Consider the following 15,023-nt stretch of genomic DNA (forward strand, 5'->3'; position numbering starts at 1 on the left):
GTGAACCTAGGAGAGGAGGTCATTCTGACTTTGCTATGACAATCTGGTATTTGCTATTGACTGTTCAAATGCGGAGTTTTGAGCAGCGCAGAGTAACGCGTCGCATGTGTGTGTGTGAGGGGAACTGGGTCACATCACAGGAGAGTGAACTGTCTGTCAGAAATCATAGCACGTCAGCTGTCTTAACCGCAGCTTGTGTACTGCATCATCAGTGTCTTTCACGCGACTCTGTTGCCCTTTCGGGCTTGAACTGATGGTAAAACTAACAACATTATTAACTGTCTTTACATTTATGTTGAAAGCTGAAGCTCACGATTATGGTAAGGGCCGTTACATTTCCGACGCGTGCTTATGGTGTTCGGCCAATCACATTGCACTGGGTCAGCTGGCCAATCAGAGCAGACTGCGCTTGTTGGAAGGAGGGGCTTTGTTGAAAACTACGTGTTTGAGAGAGGCGGGGCATAGAGGACCTACAATAATGTACAGTATTTGAAAAATAATGTGTTTTTTGAACATTAAAGCATGTCAACATATTCTGTTACACCAAATACACAAAATAATGATCTTTAAAATAGCATCATATGACCCCTTTAAATCTGACAAAAATGCCATTTACAGTAAAGGCCTTTGACTTCAAGCTGTTTTTTTTTCAAATGAGAAGCCAAAGAAATAGTAAGACACATGTAATGGTAAGTAAATGGGAATAATAAATGTTGTCTTTCTCCACCTCAGGGGTCTACATCCTCATTGTGGTTGGTGCCGTCATGATGGTGGTTGGGTTCCTCGGCTGCTGTGGAGCAATAAGAGAATCGGCTTGCATGCTGGGACTGGTGAGTCCTCCCATATTCTACTCCTACAGCATAAAACAAACAGATTTTTTTACATTACTATTATTGATGCAGTTACACTGTTAAAAATAAAGGTTTTTGCAGTCATGCCATTGAAGAACCATTTTGGGTTCCTCAAAGAACCTTTTAGTGAACAGTTCATAAAAAATATAAACTTAATTTTTCCTTTCCTTAGTCCATTTTTTTTCTAAAGAATATTTTTTACTATAAATTTTCCATGGATTTTAAAGGTTTTTCATGGAGCCATTGATTCCAATAAAGGAAATTTTTTTGGTTTTGACCCACATGCATGATTTATTCTTTCTGGTTGGCAGGATGAGAATGAAAATGCTGTTGTCCTTGTTCACTTCATCTCTCACTTTTTCTTGCTCACTCCAGTTCTTTGTGTTCCTGCTCATCATTTTTGCAGCAGAGGTGGCCGCTGGAATCTGGGGATTGTCCAATCAAGACAAGGTGGGTGGCGGTCATTCTCCTGAGAGTCAAGTCACACTTATTTATATTGCACTTCGCTTTATACAGTACAGTGATTGATGGCAGTGATCAAATACGAATAATTATATCCAGCTATAAAGCCGCTGTAAAGAACAATAGTGTCATTATGCAGATCAAAAACATTGATTCAGTTCCATTCAATAACTGTCAAAGTTGCAAAAGTCTCTCAGTAATGAAATAACATAAAGGCAGCTCTACTCAAAACAATAGTGTTAATGTCGAGTTCAATTCGTTCTCATCCATTAGTGTCAGTGCAGTTGAATCGCTAATATTTCTGAAAGTTAATTCTCTTTTAAGGCCCCTTTCTCCTTATACTCTTTTATTTTCTCTTTATTTCTCTCCTCCTCCTCAGATCGTGTCAGATGTCCAGCAGTTCTACACCGAGGCGTTCAACAAATACAAAGAATCTAAACAGGAAGCGCTGAGAGAAAGTCTGCGAGCCATTCAGTACGGAGTAAGTTTGTTCAAACCATAACATCAGAAACATTGAGAGAATGGAGGAAATAAAACTTAATGTTAAACTAACTCAATATATGTTCAGCTGAGGTGCTGTGGACCATCAGGAACAGTTTTTGATGGAGCAGCCGAAACCTGTCCCAAAGAGGAGGGACTTCAAGCCTTTGTCACAAAGGTATGAGAAACTCAATAAATATTGACTCTTTTTAAGCAAAATCTCTTCAGTTAAATGTCTTTTTCCATGTGCCGTTGTTACCTCTTGTGTTACTCTCCAGAGCTGCCCAGATGCTATTAAGGAGATCTTCACCTCTAGGCTTCACGTGATCGGAGGGGTTGGGATTGGCATTGGTGTGGTCATGGTGAGGAGATACTTATGCATATGGTTCTGTGCATTTTCACCTAAAAAGCTTTGACGCTCCAGAGCTTGTAGCCGAGTCTTTCTCCTCGGGTCACACTGGTGTCAGATATTAACCGTGTCTCTTTCATTGGCAGATCTTCGGTATGATCTTCAGCATGCTGCTGTGCTGCGCCATCCGACGAACCCGGGACATTGTATGAGCTGCCGCTGCAGCCTGTCTTCTGCTCTCTGTTTATATGTGTTTGTAAAAGTGTGTGTGAGCGTGTCCGTGTTTGGAAAATCCCTCTGATAAACTTCTAACAAACCCCAGCTTTAGTCAAGCACTCTCAACTGTTACAGGTCATGCATATGCTAAGTGGAACAATGAATTGCGCTAGAGGCTTTGGTGTTTCGACTAACGTTCATTTGCCTCTTTGAATGTACTTGAAAGCTTCTGGCATTCTTTTGTAACATTTTATGTGGCTTATTTTATGTACACATATGGGTGTCTGGAGAGAGTAACACCTACTGTAGTAAGTTACCAATAAAGTTAATAATAACTAATTGACTGAATGGTGGTGGTTTATTATTTATCTTAAGGGAACCTGATCTAACCTGAAATATTAAATATATATGTTCTGCACTGCCCTCTGGTGTTTTTACAGTGCACTGGCATTCCAACTTTATTGTTTTAATTCCAAAATTTTGTTTTTTAATTCCAAAGTCTCTGCTTCTAACTTTAGTTGATTTTTAACACCTTTTATAGAGTTTCAAAAAAACTGTTTGAAGGAATCAACATTTATTGGGTTGTAACAAGTTTTATATGATAGGATACAAAAAGAAAGAGTCAGCTGAGATAAATGTAACGTTTTACAAATCCATTTTTTGGCTAAAATTTATCAAATTGGCCACTTTATCATTCAACAACTGGCTGTGAAATAATCTATTAAATAAATGATTTATGTTTGTTAGATTTACAGATAGTTTAATTGGCACAAAACTACATATCATTTTTTGCTTGTTCGTTTTTTGCCCTTTTTTCCTTTCTTCTTGGTGGCTCCAGTCCAGCCAAATCCTCTGAACTCCAAGCAGTCCACTGCATTATGGGAGATGTAGTAGAGTTCTCCATGGCAGCTGGACTCAGAATATCCACATCTGTCTTTGTGGATTTGGCACTGACAGACCTCTTCTTGGACGAGCGCTTTCTTTTGCTTTTTGCCGCAGGTTTGGCACTTTGAGATCTTGACTTTTTGGTACTTGTAGGCTATAAAGTTTATAGAATGGGAAGGAATGTAAGCAAACCAGATGTTTTTCTTTTTGTCTTTTATGAAAATGAAAAGTCAATAGAAGTTAAAAAGTCCTTACCATTATTTAGTGCCTTCTGCTTACACAATAGACGCTCGAATATACTCTGAAAAAAATTTGTTTCAGAAAAAAACAGAAAACCCTTGTCAATGCATGTAAGAAAATGCTTTCCTGTTTTAAACTCATTTAATAATATTTAGCATTTAGCTTTAACAGAAACTATATCCAAAGGCTGCTGTTCCTCTCCAATGTGTTCCTCCTTTATGAGGTCTTTTGTTGTGTGCTGTTGTTAATCTAGGGTTGTCCTAGTGATGGGTCATTGGAGCTTTTACATGGGACTCATCCACCAACTGGCTTTTCTGCTGTGACCCCCAACCTAAGAATAACCTGTTGTCTGATCATTTAATAAGACTTTGGAGTGATATTTATAAACCGAGTAATAGGAACCTTCTTCCTGATTAGTAATCATCCTGACGATGCGCTGAGAAAACTAACAGTTCCCACGTGAGAAAAAAACACGTGCTTTTTCATTGAAAATAAACAGAGAAGAGTTTAAATCGGATAAATACTTATTCATACAAGAATCAAATCAGCCGGCTCAAGAGGAACAACGAGCAAAAATCTGTATGACAGTCGGGGAAGAGCTAAAGGTGCAATATACTTATTTAGCGATTTCCTCGAAGCGGACGCTAGCTTACAATTGACATACAAACTTGTTGAAAATTAGCACCCAGGCAGTTAATTTATGATGTGCCGAGTTGTTTTCGTAAAAAAAAAAAAGCGGTTTATACAGCATATTTGGACATCCTGCATTGATTTACGCATTACGCATTTATAGCTCAAGTTGGGAGTCTCCCTCTACGAGAGGAGCTTTGGTGTAATTCACATATTTCACCACAGGAGGGCGCTGATTTGCGTTTCGCTGACTGCAATTTTGTAATTTACAGATCTAAGAATATTATTCTGCTAATCAAAAGAGGTTATTTGGCAAATGTAATCAACATCTAGTAAATCACAGGTTAATCAAATATTTATGAAATGATATTAAAACAATATAAAAAAAATTAATGCCAGCTCCGGCTCGAGTTATAACCAAAATAAATAGCAGCCGTGTAATTCACACAATTCACCACAGGAGGGCGCTGGTTACGTTCCTTTGATTCGCATGATTTAAAATATTTGTATTTTAACAAATCCCACAATACAAGAAAATGCACAACAGAATTATGTAATCCATGCAAAAATATTTTAAATTAAAGTTAATATTAAGAGACTATACAGTATTCTGTTTACTGATTTAAGAATATATTTCCACAGATGTTCTTTTGCTGCACAGGATAATCGATCATTTATTAAATATAATTTAAGTATAAAATAAATAATTCCAACTCGAGTTATAGCAGTAGAAATAAAAATCAGACGGTTCAGGAGGAACAACGACAGCAAAAAACTGTATGACAGTCGGAGAAGAGATAAAGGTAGGCTATAATATAGCAACTTATTTAGCTGGACCATAATAGCCTTGTCGCAGCGATTTCCTTGAAGCGGACACTAGCTCAAAATTGATTGAGTTCATTTACGATGTGTCGAGTTGTTTTCGTAAAAAAGCGGTTTCTACAGTGTATTCAGGCATCTCCTCCATTGATTTACGCATTTTTAGCTCAAGTTGGGAGTCTCCCTCTACGAGAGGAGCTCTGGTGTAATTCACATATTTCACCACAGGAGGGCGCTGATTTGCTTTTCGCTGACTGCAATTTTGTAATTTACAGATCTAAGAATATTTTTCTGCTTATAAAAAGCGGTTATTTGGCAAATGTAATCAACATCTAGTAAATCATATGGTAATCAACAATTTATTAAATGATATTAAATCAATATGAAAAAATTTAATGCCAACTCCGACTCGAGTTATAACCTTAAAAAATAGCAGCCATGTAATTCACACAATTCACCACAGGAGGGCGGTGTTTGGTTAAGTTGCTTTGATTCTTACCTCTTACGTTTTAAAATATATGTATTTTAACAAATCACACAGTACAAGGAAATGCACAAGAGAATTATGTAATCCATGCAAAAATATTTTATTAAAGTTAATATTAAGATACTTTAGTCTTTTTACATATTACAGATTTAAGAATATATTTCTAAAAAATAAATGTTTAATTAAATTAATCAACTCAGCAATGTAATTCGTTCAATTTACCAGGCAGGGCAGCTGAACTCTGCAGACTCAAATTTATAAATATATTACATGTATACAGAATATCTTTTTACTAACCAATAGTCAGTAAAATCACAGGGTAATCAACAATTAATTTAATAATATTAAATCAATGCAAAATTATCCTCTGGCTCGAGTTATAGCGCTAGGAACAAACAGCAGCGATGTAATTCACACAATTAACCACAGGAGACTTTAATTTTTTAATATATTCTAATATATTACAGATGAAGCCCTGTGATGGACCGGACTGGCCATGCGTCCAGCGTTTCTCCGTCTGCGGTCCAAGACATTGGATATACTTCAGATCCTCTCGAGATCCTCTCGAGCCTAAAGAGGACAAGCAGTTTGAAGAATGGATGGGCAGGTGAAGATCTAATCATATATTTGTACTAAGAAAAATTAATTATTTACCAGATGTGTGTTTTTGTTGTTGTTTTATTTTGCTTCAGAGTGTAATCAATTTATTAATAAATATTAAATCAATGCAAAATAATTAAATGCAAGGTTTCCGTCTGGCTCAAGTTAGAGCTGAAATCAATTCTGTGCAATTCCCACAATTCGCTACAAGAGGGTGTTCAAAGTTATTTTGACTTGAAAATATATTTTAACAGATCGTGAGATAAGCAGAACAATACAAGAAAATCCTGCAATTCAAATTTTAATTGATATTAATACAAGTTTACAGATTTAAGTGATAATTTTTTTAATAATAGAGATATTTTATAAATATTTCTGATATTGAATAATCAATTTAATATATAATTTTCAATGCAAAATAATTGAATGCAAGATTTTCCACTGGCTTTAGAAAGAAATTGCAGCAGTGTAATACAAGCAAATCACCACAGGAGGCATGAAACATGATCATAAATGGTGTCTAAAAGAAATGACTATTTCTTTGCTGTTTAGTAACAGTTATGTGTTAGAGTTGTGAAACAGAAATAATGTAAGTAATGGATGTTCTGTGTGTCTTTTAAATTAGTCTTAAATGAATAAATCATAAATCAGTTCCAAATGAAACCGTTACCGTGACTGATCTTAAATGAGCTTCACAGCTCGTCAAACATCAGAGCAGAAAGAAGCCTTCAGTCAGGAGTTCCTGACACTCTCGGAGGGCTTTGAGGATGTTTGGTAGTTACTGAGACTAACTAGTTGACAGACCAAGATCACATGAGGCTCATGAGCAGCCTAGTCACATAAAGTGTTAGAGATGTGAGTTTCGCCCTCCTGTGGAGAATCCGGGTTCAAATGTTGTGTGCTTTAAATTATTAAAAGGAAGGGAAAAAAGGATCCACAGATAAGTGTGAATAGTTCTGACTGGCTGTTGATTTTGCAATGCATTCTGGGTATATTCTTATGCTCTCACCCTCTTAGAGAAGTATCAAGCATTTCACACAAATCAAAAAAGAGTGCAGTTACAATACCTAGTTTCAAATTATTCTCATTGGAAAGTATTTTCTTGTTTGTCTCAGTAGCAGATCTTTCATAAAGCTTAACTGAAACCAGTATTTTTGTTTAGCCGGATAATAACAGCTCTGGATTTTAAATTCACAGTTCTTGCAGTGTCAGTGATTATCAAGGACAGTAGTTGAGTGTTTGTGATGGTGACAATCTTAATAAATATTTAAACGAGAGGCACAAAGTCTTGAGGTTTAAACTACAAAAAATCTAACTGATAGTAATACATTCTACTGTAAAAGACCAAAAACTAAATGTTTTCAGCTCAGTCACTGTGATACAGTGGATAATTGTTCACCTTTGGCTATGACATTACTGGATCAAATCCATCCTTTTATCACTTAAAATGAGATTCAAACAAGATAAAACTTTGAGAACTGCTAAAGCGCAGTGGTGCAGAGGCTGAACACGTGACTTCACATCAACCTGCACCAGAGATGTGTTCAAATCCCACAGATGTCATGAATGCTTTTTACAGAAAGAAAACAAAGAACAAACCTCACAGCTTCTGTGGCTCAGTTAAACACTTCAATTGCAAACATAAAAGTCTGGGTTCAAATCCCACACTTACTAAAATTAGTCATCATTTAGAACAAATCCCTCAATAAAAGCCTGTTCGAAATGTTCATGTCCTCCACAGGCTCTGTGGCTCATCAGAGGAGGGCGTTCATAAGCCTCGGTTCAACTTCAGAGTCGTCTCATTAGTCATTCTGTGGTGGTTTTTGTGAATCACAATCGAGTCTAATAATAATCTTAACCTGGTTTCGCCCTCCTGTGGTGATTTTTGTGAATTACACTGCTACAACTTATAATAAACGCTGATGTAAAAGACCAAAAACAGTGACTTCAACACAATCTCTGTGGTACGGTGGATTATTGTTCAGCTTTTGGGTGTACTGGGTCAAATCTAGCAAGTTTTAAAGATATTTGTATCCCTTAAAATGAGATTTACACTACAAGCAAGATAAAACGATAGTAAACCATCTGTTTTGATTGAAGCACAGTGGTGCAGTGGCTAAACATAAGACTTTAACTCATGAAACTGCAACAGAGATGTGTTCACATATGAATTGAATGTCTTTTACTTTTTACTTTAACTTCAAATCTAAATGACTGTAAAAACAACAACAGAGTAACATCACAGTTTCTGTGGCTCAGTGGTTGAAGGCTTTAATCTCAGACATGAAAGCCCTGGTTCAAACACTGTAGTTGTTATTCATAATTTAGAACAAATCTCTCAATAAAAAGCCTGTTCGAAATGTTCATGTCCTCCACAGGCTCTGTGGCTCAGGAGCTAAAGCTGTGTTTTAATCCTGGAGACCTGAGTTCAAATCCCACTATTGCTTACTTTAACTCAATCTCAGCCAACAAAGTCACTCAAACGCCAAAACACAACGTAGAGTTCATGATGGGTCAGTGGATAAACACACGTCCTCTGAGGATGAGACTGCGATGGAGACGTGGGTTTAAATCCCAGACAGAGCTTCCGTCAACATCTTTATTGGGAAATCACAGGTAAACAGTCAGATATAAGTTCCTTCATGTGCTCCAGTAAGAGATCTGTGGCTCGCAGGTAAGAGCGCTGCCTCACGGGTTCAGAGGTTGCTGGTTTGATCTAATCTATATAAAAACAGCATATGGTGTGTCTTTAGATTGGTGGAAAGCTGTTCATTATTATAGCTGTTAAAACATACAAGCAGGACATGATTATAAAAAACATATACACCACATAAAGCTGACATGCTTTAATATTTTAATGACTTAAGAATTACCCATGCATTATTAATTTGTTTTTCAATCACATTCAGTATTGCCAAAGATATCCCTTGGGTGAATTTGCCAATGTAGCACTTTCAACTACAGTAGTAACATTAATACCAATATTTAAAAACATATAGCTTGTAAAATGTTCAAAAATAAAGTATTTGTATTATATATTAAAATGTTATGGTATTATATTTCATTTACGGAATATAATATTTGAATTTGAATTTCCATTAACTTTCTAAAAAGCTAGAATAAAAAATTAGAAATTTTTCCACCAATAACCTGTGGAAATGTCAAAAAATATTCTACATTTTAAATGAAACATCTCATTACAACTACAATTTCAATACAATAACAATATATTATCCAGCAAGTCAGTTACATTTTCTTGCAGGCTTTTTTTTCTGGGAGACCTCTTGGAAGACTTTTCCATCTTTCTGAGTTTTCCAAGTCAGTGAGAAAGGTCCGCTTATATGCAGCTTCTTCTCCATCTATGAATTACATTCAATCAAGTGAATGTAAATACAGAGAATCAATTGTAACATGAACAGCCAGAAGATGTTTGCAGAAAAATGCAGCTCATTGTTACTCTTGTCACTGCTCTCACCTCCTCCGAGAGTTTACTCATGGTTTTGTGAATGTTTGGGTCGAACATGGGGTCGGTCTTTACCTCAATCCTCAACAGGACTTTAACACTTGTGTCTAAGCCCTGGACAGACCCTCTGTTTGTGGAATAGGGCTCTAAAGAGCAGTGTCAAAGAGGTAAAATGAAATATTTCTGTATAATAAATCATTACAATTACTTGTTATATTTATTCTTTTATAATTTTTTATTCATGAAAATATATTACACAAATACATAAATATTATATAAAATAATATTACTTTAGTTTCTTCAAGCATACAATTCAAGTGTAAAAAAAATACACTTAATTTGTGTAAAAACTAATTATAGGAAGGAAGAGCAAAATCTCAACAATCAACAATTTTAGTTTACTGATGTAGAATTTATTTATATAATGTCATATAGATTTGCACACAAAAACACATCAGCTTTACTTAAATTATTGCAAGATATTTTTAAATATGAATATGTGAATATTAAAATTCGATTGGCACTCACCACTGCAGATGACTCCAGCATCGTGCAGGTGATCGAGGTTGTTGTGCTGCCAGTGAGCTATGTTACATTGTATCAATGAAGACTCTTTCCCTACACAGTCAACAGAATTCATCCATACTGGGCCAGATCCCTGTCCAAAATAAGCACCACCTTTTGCCGTTATAACATCTCCACAGCCCAGTTCTCTACAAACCACTGCAGCATCTGTTAGATTCCAGCCATCATCAGATACTGTTCCCCACTGACCGTCATGAAGAACCTCCACTCGTCCAGAACAAAAGCTATTACCATTCACCAGCCTGACAGGGACTAATGGCAACACCGATGAAAAAAAACAAAAAACTTTCATGATTTGTTGATATTAAAAGAACCTTCTCAAATGTATGAGCAAATAATGACACAATTTTGTTTGAACTTTAACATGAATTTACAATTTTCAACTCACGGCCACATATGACTCCAGCATGCTCTGCAAAAAAACAGTTATGTGTTCCCCATCCCTGAATTGCACAGGTGCTCAGAGATGCCTCTTCTCCATTGCAGTTTACATTGCCCATCCATATTTGTCCTGATGTGGCTCCAAAATAAGCACCATATGTTAATACTTTAATATTCCCACAGCCCATCTCTTTACATACCACTGCGCCATCTGATCCATCCCATTTATAATCACACACGGTTCCCCATTTTCCATTATGGAGAACCTCCACTCTTCCAGAACAATCGTCAAAGCCTTCTACCAGCCTCATAACAGCTAATGACCATGCAGAAGAAAACAAAAGAAACAGCAAGCAATTACAATCATATTGATTGTTGTTTACTTAAAAAAATCCAGTTAGAAATACAATACAAAAAGCTATGGAAGCCCATTTCTGCCAAGGAATAAAAAATAAAAAAATGATTGTGATTGACAGACTTTTTTCCTCACAATTCTTACTTTTTCTTGCAATTCTGAGTTTAAATCTCACAATTCAGTTTTTTCTCAGAACTGCGATATAAAGTTGCAATTATGAGGGGAAAAAATCAGACCTTTTTTTCTCGCAATATCTCACAATTCTATTCATTTTGAGTAAAACTTTTTCGTATTGTATCTCACAATTTTGACTTTTTTCCCCTCAGAATTTCAGGTTTATATCTCGCAATTCTGCATTTATATCTCACAATTCTGAGTTTCTACCTCGCAATTCTTTTTTTCTCTGAATTGCAAGAAAAAAGTCAGACTTTCGATATAAAAACTTTGCTATTTTAATTTACACTGACTTACACTGACAGATGACTCCAGCATCCTCGGAATGATTGCAGTCATTCAATTCCAATTCATGATATTCACATTTGCTCAATGCAGACTCGTTTCCAGAGCAGTTTACATTATCCATCCATATTTGTCCTGAACCTTCTCCAAAATAAGCAGAACTCTTCACCTCGATGGCATCCCCACAGCCTATCTCTCTACATACCACTGCAGCTTCAGACAGATCCCAGCCATCATCACACACTGTTCCCCACGTCCCATCATAAAGAACCTGCACTCGTCCGGAACAAGAGTTTATGCCACTCACCAGCCTGGTTCTGGCTGATCAGACACATGGATAAGAAACAACAAGAGCATGAAAACTTTGAGCACATGGTATGAGGTTAAACTGTAAAAGGTTTTGTACTCACTCTGACAGATGACTCCAGCATACATGTCAAGAAGGCACATGTTTTGTCCCCATTTGTCCGCTTCACCCACTGGACATTCTGTCAGTGAGGACTCGTACCCGAAACATTTCACCTTAGTCAACCATATTTGTCCTGAGCTCTTCCCAAAATATTCTGCTAACTTCACCTCTTTCGCTTCCCCACAGCCCAACTCACTACACACAACATTTGCGTCTAACAAATCCCAGCCATTGTAACACACCGTTCCCCATATTCCATTGTGGAGAACCTGCACTCTTCCCGAACAAGAGCTGCTGCCGTCAACGAGTCTGACTGAAGAAGCCTCATCTGACGTGGAATTTCCCAAATCTGCTTGGCATGAGAGAAAAAACATTGAGAATCACAATTATATTATGCAATATGCAGGGCGAAAATAAGCTGCTTATAAGTATGAGCTGTGTTTGAGCTCTTACTTTGAAGGAAAATGAGCCATGTGGTACACAGCTGTGCTGCTGTAAAGAAACTATAAGAAAGATGATCATGCTAAAAGATATGTCTGAGTAATTGAGAGCAACAATAGCTTATTTCAATGAATAATGTTACTTTTAACATTACCCTGATTAATATAATAAAACAAGAAGATAACTATAGTTTCTGTAAGAATGTACTTAAAGCCTTTAGGCTAATGCATTATGAAATATTTTTAATGCCTTGTAATGTACCTTACTATGTATTGTATGATCTTGAATAATTATAACCACATTAATAATACATTATAATACCTATTGTATGTTACACCTTTAGAAAGTATATTTCATTAAAATAGATGACAAACAACCAATTTCAGAAGGAACAAGGAACCTGCAAATATTAGGCTATAATACATTTTAACTTTAGTTACAATTATTTATGAGAAGATAAAATATATTATAACATACATTATAAATACCTTTATAATGGTTTATAAAGGTCTTATATTACATAAAGGCTTTAAGTAAGGTGTTACAAAAGTTTCTTATTTAGACTTCCTTATAAAGCCATAAATATAAATGGAAATCCTAAAATCCTTCTTCTAGGCTACACTCTTAAAAATAAAGGTGCTTCAAAAGGTTCTTCAAGCGATGCCATAGAAGAACCATTTTTAGTTCCACAAAGAAACATTCAGTCAAAGGTTCTTTAAAGAACCATCTCTTTCTTACCTTTTTATAATCTGAAGAACATACAAGGATATTATAAAGCATTGTCATATGGAAAAATATGTAAGATAATTATTAATTTAATTTACAAAGGTCAGACTGAAAGAAGGATGAAGCAATCAATGTCCTATTAGATAGTGTTAGCTTGTTTTCTTCTCTGTATTCCAGAAATGACCTGAGGAACCAACACCACTGTACATTGTTATTGTGGAAAATATTAAATTAAAGATTTCAACTTTAGTTTTAAAGCTAAGGTTAATGTCTTACCAATTCATCAGGGTGAAGCCCCTATTCTCTTATGGAAGATATTTCCATCGGTCTGAGTTTTCAGTGAGAAAGTTCCATTTATTCGTAGCTTCTTCCCAATCTATGAGATTCAAATGAATGTAAATACAGAGAACAGAATAATAACACAAACAGCCAGTAGATGACAGCAAAAAAGTAGTGAAAGATACAGCTAAATGTCACTCGTTCCACTACTCTTACCTCTTCTGAAAGTTTATTTATGATTCCAGCAGTGTTTGGGTCAACACCAAGGTTAGCCTTCACTTCAACCCTCAACAGGACTTTAACAGCTGAGTGAATGTGAGAAAGTGTGAAAAATTTGATTTCTTGCTCAAATGCACCAGTATAACAAACTTTTTTCCACGTGGATGTAGGCTTTAAAGAGCATCCACTATTCTTTAAAGCCTACATGTTACCAGCATATTTGAGCATGACATTTCATGGGCATTTTGGGGTACCAAAACCATCAAATCAAAAGTCATCAATGTCTCCATGAAGAAAACACATTGCTGTATTACCTCACTAACTAAAATGAAAGCATTGGCACTTACATCCACAAATGACTCCGGCATCTTTCTCATGGTCACATCTGTTTGGAGTTGCATTATATGAACAGCTCATCAATGTAGCCTCATTCCCAAAACAGTTTATATTATTCATCCAAATTGGTCCTGAACCCTTTCCAAAATAAGCCGCATTCTTTACTTCCAAAACTGTTCCACAGCCCAGTTGTCTACACACCACTGCAGCATCTGATGCATCCCATCCATCATCACACACTGTTCCCCACTGACCGGCACGAAGAACCTCCACTCGTCCATAACAGGAGTTGGTGCTGTTGACCAGCCTAACATTATCTATTGATCACACAATAGAAGAAAGTTTATATATATAATGATAGTTTGAGCATAAAGCACATATACAATCACTTCAGTCCTATACTGACTACATCGTTTGCTGTTAAAAGGTTTGCACTCACCCTTACAGATGACTCCTGCATCTTTCTCATGTCCACAAGTGCCTCTTCCCCATCCACTTGATTTACAACCTCTTAGACTTGAGTCAGTGTCAGAACATTGTAAATCACTTATCCATACAGGCCCTGATCCCTGACCGAAATGAGCAGAGCTCTTCGCCTCGATCACATCCCCACAGCCCATCTCTCTACACACCGCTGCAGCATCTGATAGATCCCAGCCATTATCACACACTGTTCCCCATATTCCATTATAAAGAATCTCCACTCTTCCAAAGCAAGAGTTGTGTCCATTAATGAGCCTGAGAGAAGCTAACAGCCACATAAATGAAAGTAAAATAAACACATTAACTACTTAAAAACAATGTTTTCTCCATTTACAATGGCTATTAATTGACTGTCTTCTTTTGTAGGTCAAAGTCCCACACATGGCTGCATTAAAGAAATGTTTCACCCAAAAATGGAATTTTGCTAAAAATGTACTCACCCTCAGGCCATCCAATATGTAGACGAGTTTGTTTCTTCATTAGAACCAGTTTAGATACTACTTGCTCACCAATGGATCCTCTGCAGTGAATGGGTGCCGTCAGAATGAGAGTCCAAACAGTTGATAAAAACATCACAATAATCCACAAGTAATCCACACAACTCCAGTCCATCAATTAATGTATTGTAAAGCAAAAAGCTGGATGTTTGTAAGAAACAAGTAAACCATTAAAATGTTTAGAACTTCAAACCACTGCTTCCAGCTAAAATATCCAGAATTCATAATATTACTTTCTCCAGTGAAAAAGTAATGTCTTCTGAATGAGGAGAGAAATATGCAAAGATCAAGCACCATTTACAAGTGAAAACAGTTCTAAACAAAGATGTCTGTGGATTTTGATGTGAGTGGACAACAGGGGATGGACTTTT

At 36.3% G+C, this 15,023-nt stretch overlaps 4 protein-coding genes across 6 annotated transcripts in view; 1 reads left to right on the forward strand and 3 right to left on the reverse strand.

Moving 5' to 3' along the window:
• The window catches only part of LOC107579798 (CD9 antigen-like), a 10,442-nt gene extending 7,745 nt beyond the window's left edge, over positions 1–2,697 (forward strand). For both annotated transcript variants that reach the window (XM_016265595.1, XM_016265603.1), the window contains exons 3-8: positions 733–830; positions 1,227–1,301; positions 1,693–1,794; positions 1,882–1,971; positions 2,072–2,155; positions 2,289–2,697. In XM_016265595.1, coding sequence (XP_016121081.1) covers positions 733–830; positions 1,227–1,301; positions 1,693–1,794; positions 1,882–1,971; positions 2,072–2,155; positions 2,289–2,354 — 515 coding nt within the window. In that variant the 3' untranslated portion in view covers positions 2,355–2,697. The remainder of the gene's footprint in view (positions 1–732; positions 831–1,226; positions 1,302–1,692; positions 1,795–1,881; positions 1,972–2,071; positions 2,156–2,288) is intronic.
• A 443-nt stretch (positions 2,698–3,140) lies between these two features.
• Positions 3,141–4,244, reverse strand: LOC107581096 (small lysine-rich protein 1). Its single transcript, XM_016266666.1, is given in 3 exon segments — positions 3,141–3,253; positions 3,256–3,397; positions 4,230–4,244. Coding segments are annotated over 3 exon segments (270 nt in total).
• A 5,017-nt stretch (positions 4,245–9,261) lies between these two features.
• Positions 9,262–12,152, reverse strand: LOC107581108 (deleted in malignant brain tumors 1 protein). Its single transcript, XM_016266674.1, has 7 exons — positions 12,125–12,152; positions 11,673–12,020; positions 11,275–11,583; positions 10,456–10,764; positions 10,011–10,319; positions 9,495–9,628; positions 9,262–9,378 (listed from the first exon to the last, which is right to left on the reverse strand). The coding sequence occupies exons 2-7, from the start codon at positions 11,710–11,712 to the stop codon at positions 9,262–9,264; spliced, it is 1,218 nt and encodes a 405-aa protein (XP_016122160.1). The 5' UTR covers positions 11,713–12,020; positions 12,125–12,152.
• Positions 12,153–12,890: 738 nt separating this feature from the next.
• On the reverse strand, positions 12,891–14,605 carry LOC107579834 (deleted in malignant brain tumors 1 protein-like). Of its 2 annotated transcripts, XM_016265635.1 has the most exons (4): positions 14,112–14,605; positions 13,334–13,989; positions 13,115–13,214; positions 12,891–13,022 (listed from the first exon to the last, which is right to left on the reverse strand). In XM_016265635.1, the coding sequence occupies exons 1-2, from the start codon at positions 14,431–14,433 to the stop codon at positions 13,655–13,657; spliced, it is 657 nt and encodes a 218-aa protein (XP_016121121.1). In that variant the 5' UTR covers positions 14,434–14,605; the 3' UTR covers positions 12,891–13,022; positions 13,115–13,214; positions 13,334–13,654. The 2 variants fall into 2 exon arrangements, with proteins under 2 accessions (XP_016121121.1, XP_016121114.1); XM_016265628.1 differs by having other exon boundaries at positions 13,115–13,989.
• Positions 14,606–15,023: the final 418 nt, after the last annotated feature.

The sequence above is a fragment of the Sinocyclocheilus grahami genome, unplaced genomic scaffold, assembly GCF_001515645.1.
Source record: "Sinocyclocheilus grahami isolate Dianchi unplaced genomic scaffold, SAMN03320097.WGS_v1.1 scaffold33.1, whole genome shotgun sequence".
Taxonomy (NCBI): domain Eukaryota; kingdom Metazoa; phylum Chordata; class Actinopteri; order Cypriniformes; family Cyprinidae; genus Sinocyclocheilus; species Sinocyclocheilus grahami.

Bases quoted from the DNA above. Each gene is read 5' to 3' on its own strand.
- LOC107581108 (XM_016266674.1), bottom strand. From the start codon at position 11,712: ATGTGCCTTCTTGACATGTATGCTGGAGTCATCTGTCAGA. The intron at 11,584-11,672 runs GTGAGTACAAAA...GTGTCTGATCAG, and splicing joins TGCTGGAGTCATCTGTCAGA to CCAGAACCAGGCTGGTGAGT. The intron at 9,629-10,010 runs GTGAGTGCCAAT...ACTGCTCTTTAG, and splicing joins TGCTGGAGTCATCTGCAGTG to AGCCCTATTCCACAAACAGA.
- LOC107579834 (XM_016265635.1), bottom strand. From the start codon at position 14,433: ATGTGGCTGTTAGCTTCTCTCAGGCTCATTAATGGACACAACTCTTGC. The intron at 13,990-14,111 runs GTGAGTGCAAAC...TGTGATCAATAG, and splicing joins TGCAGGAGTCATCTGTAAGG to ATAATGTTAGGCTGGTCAAC.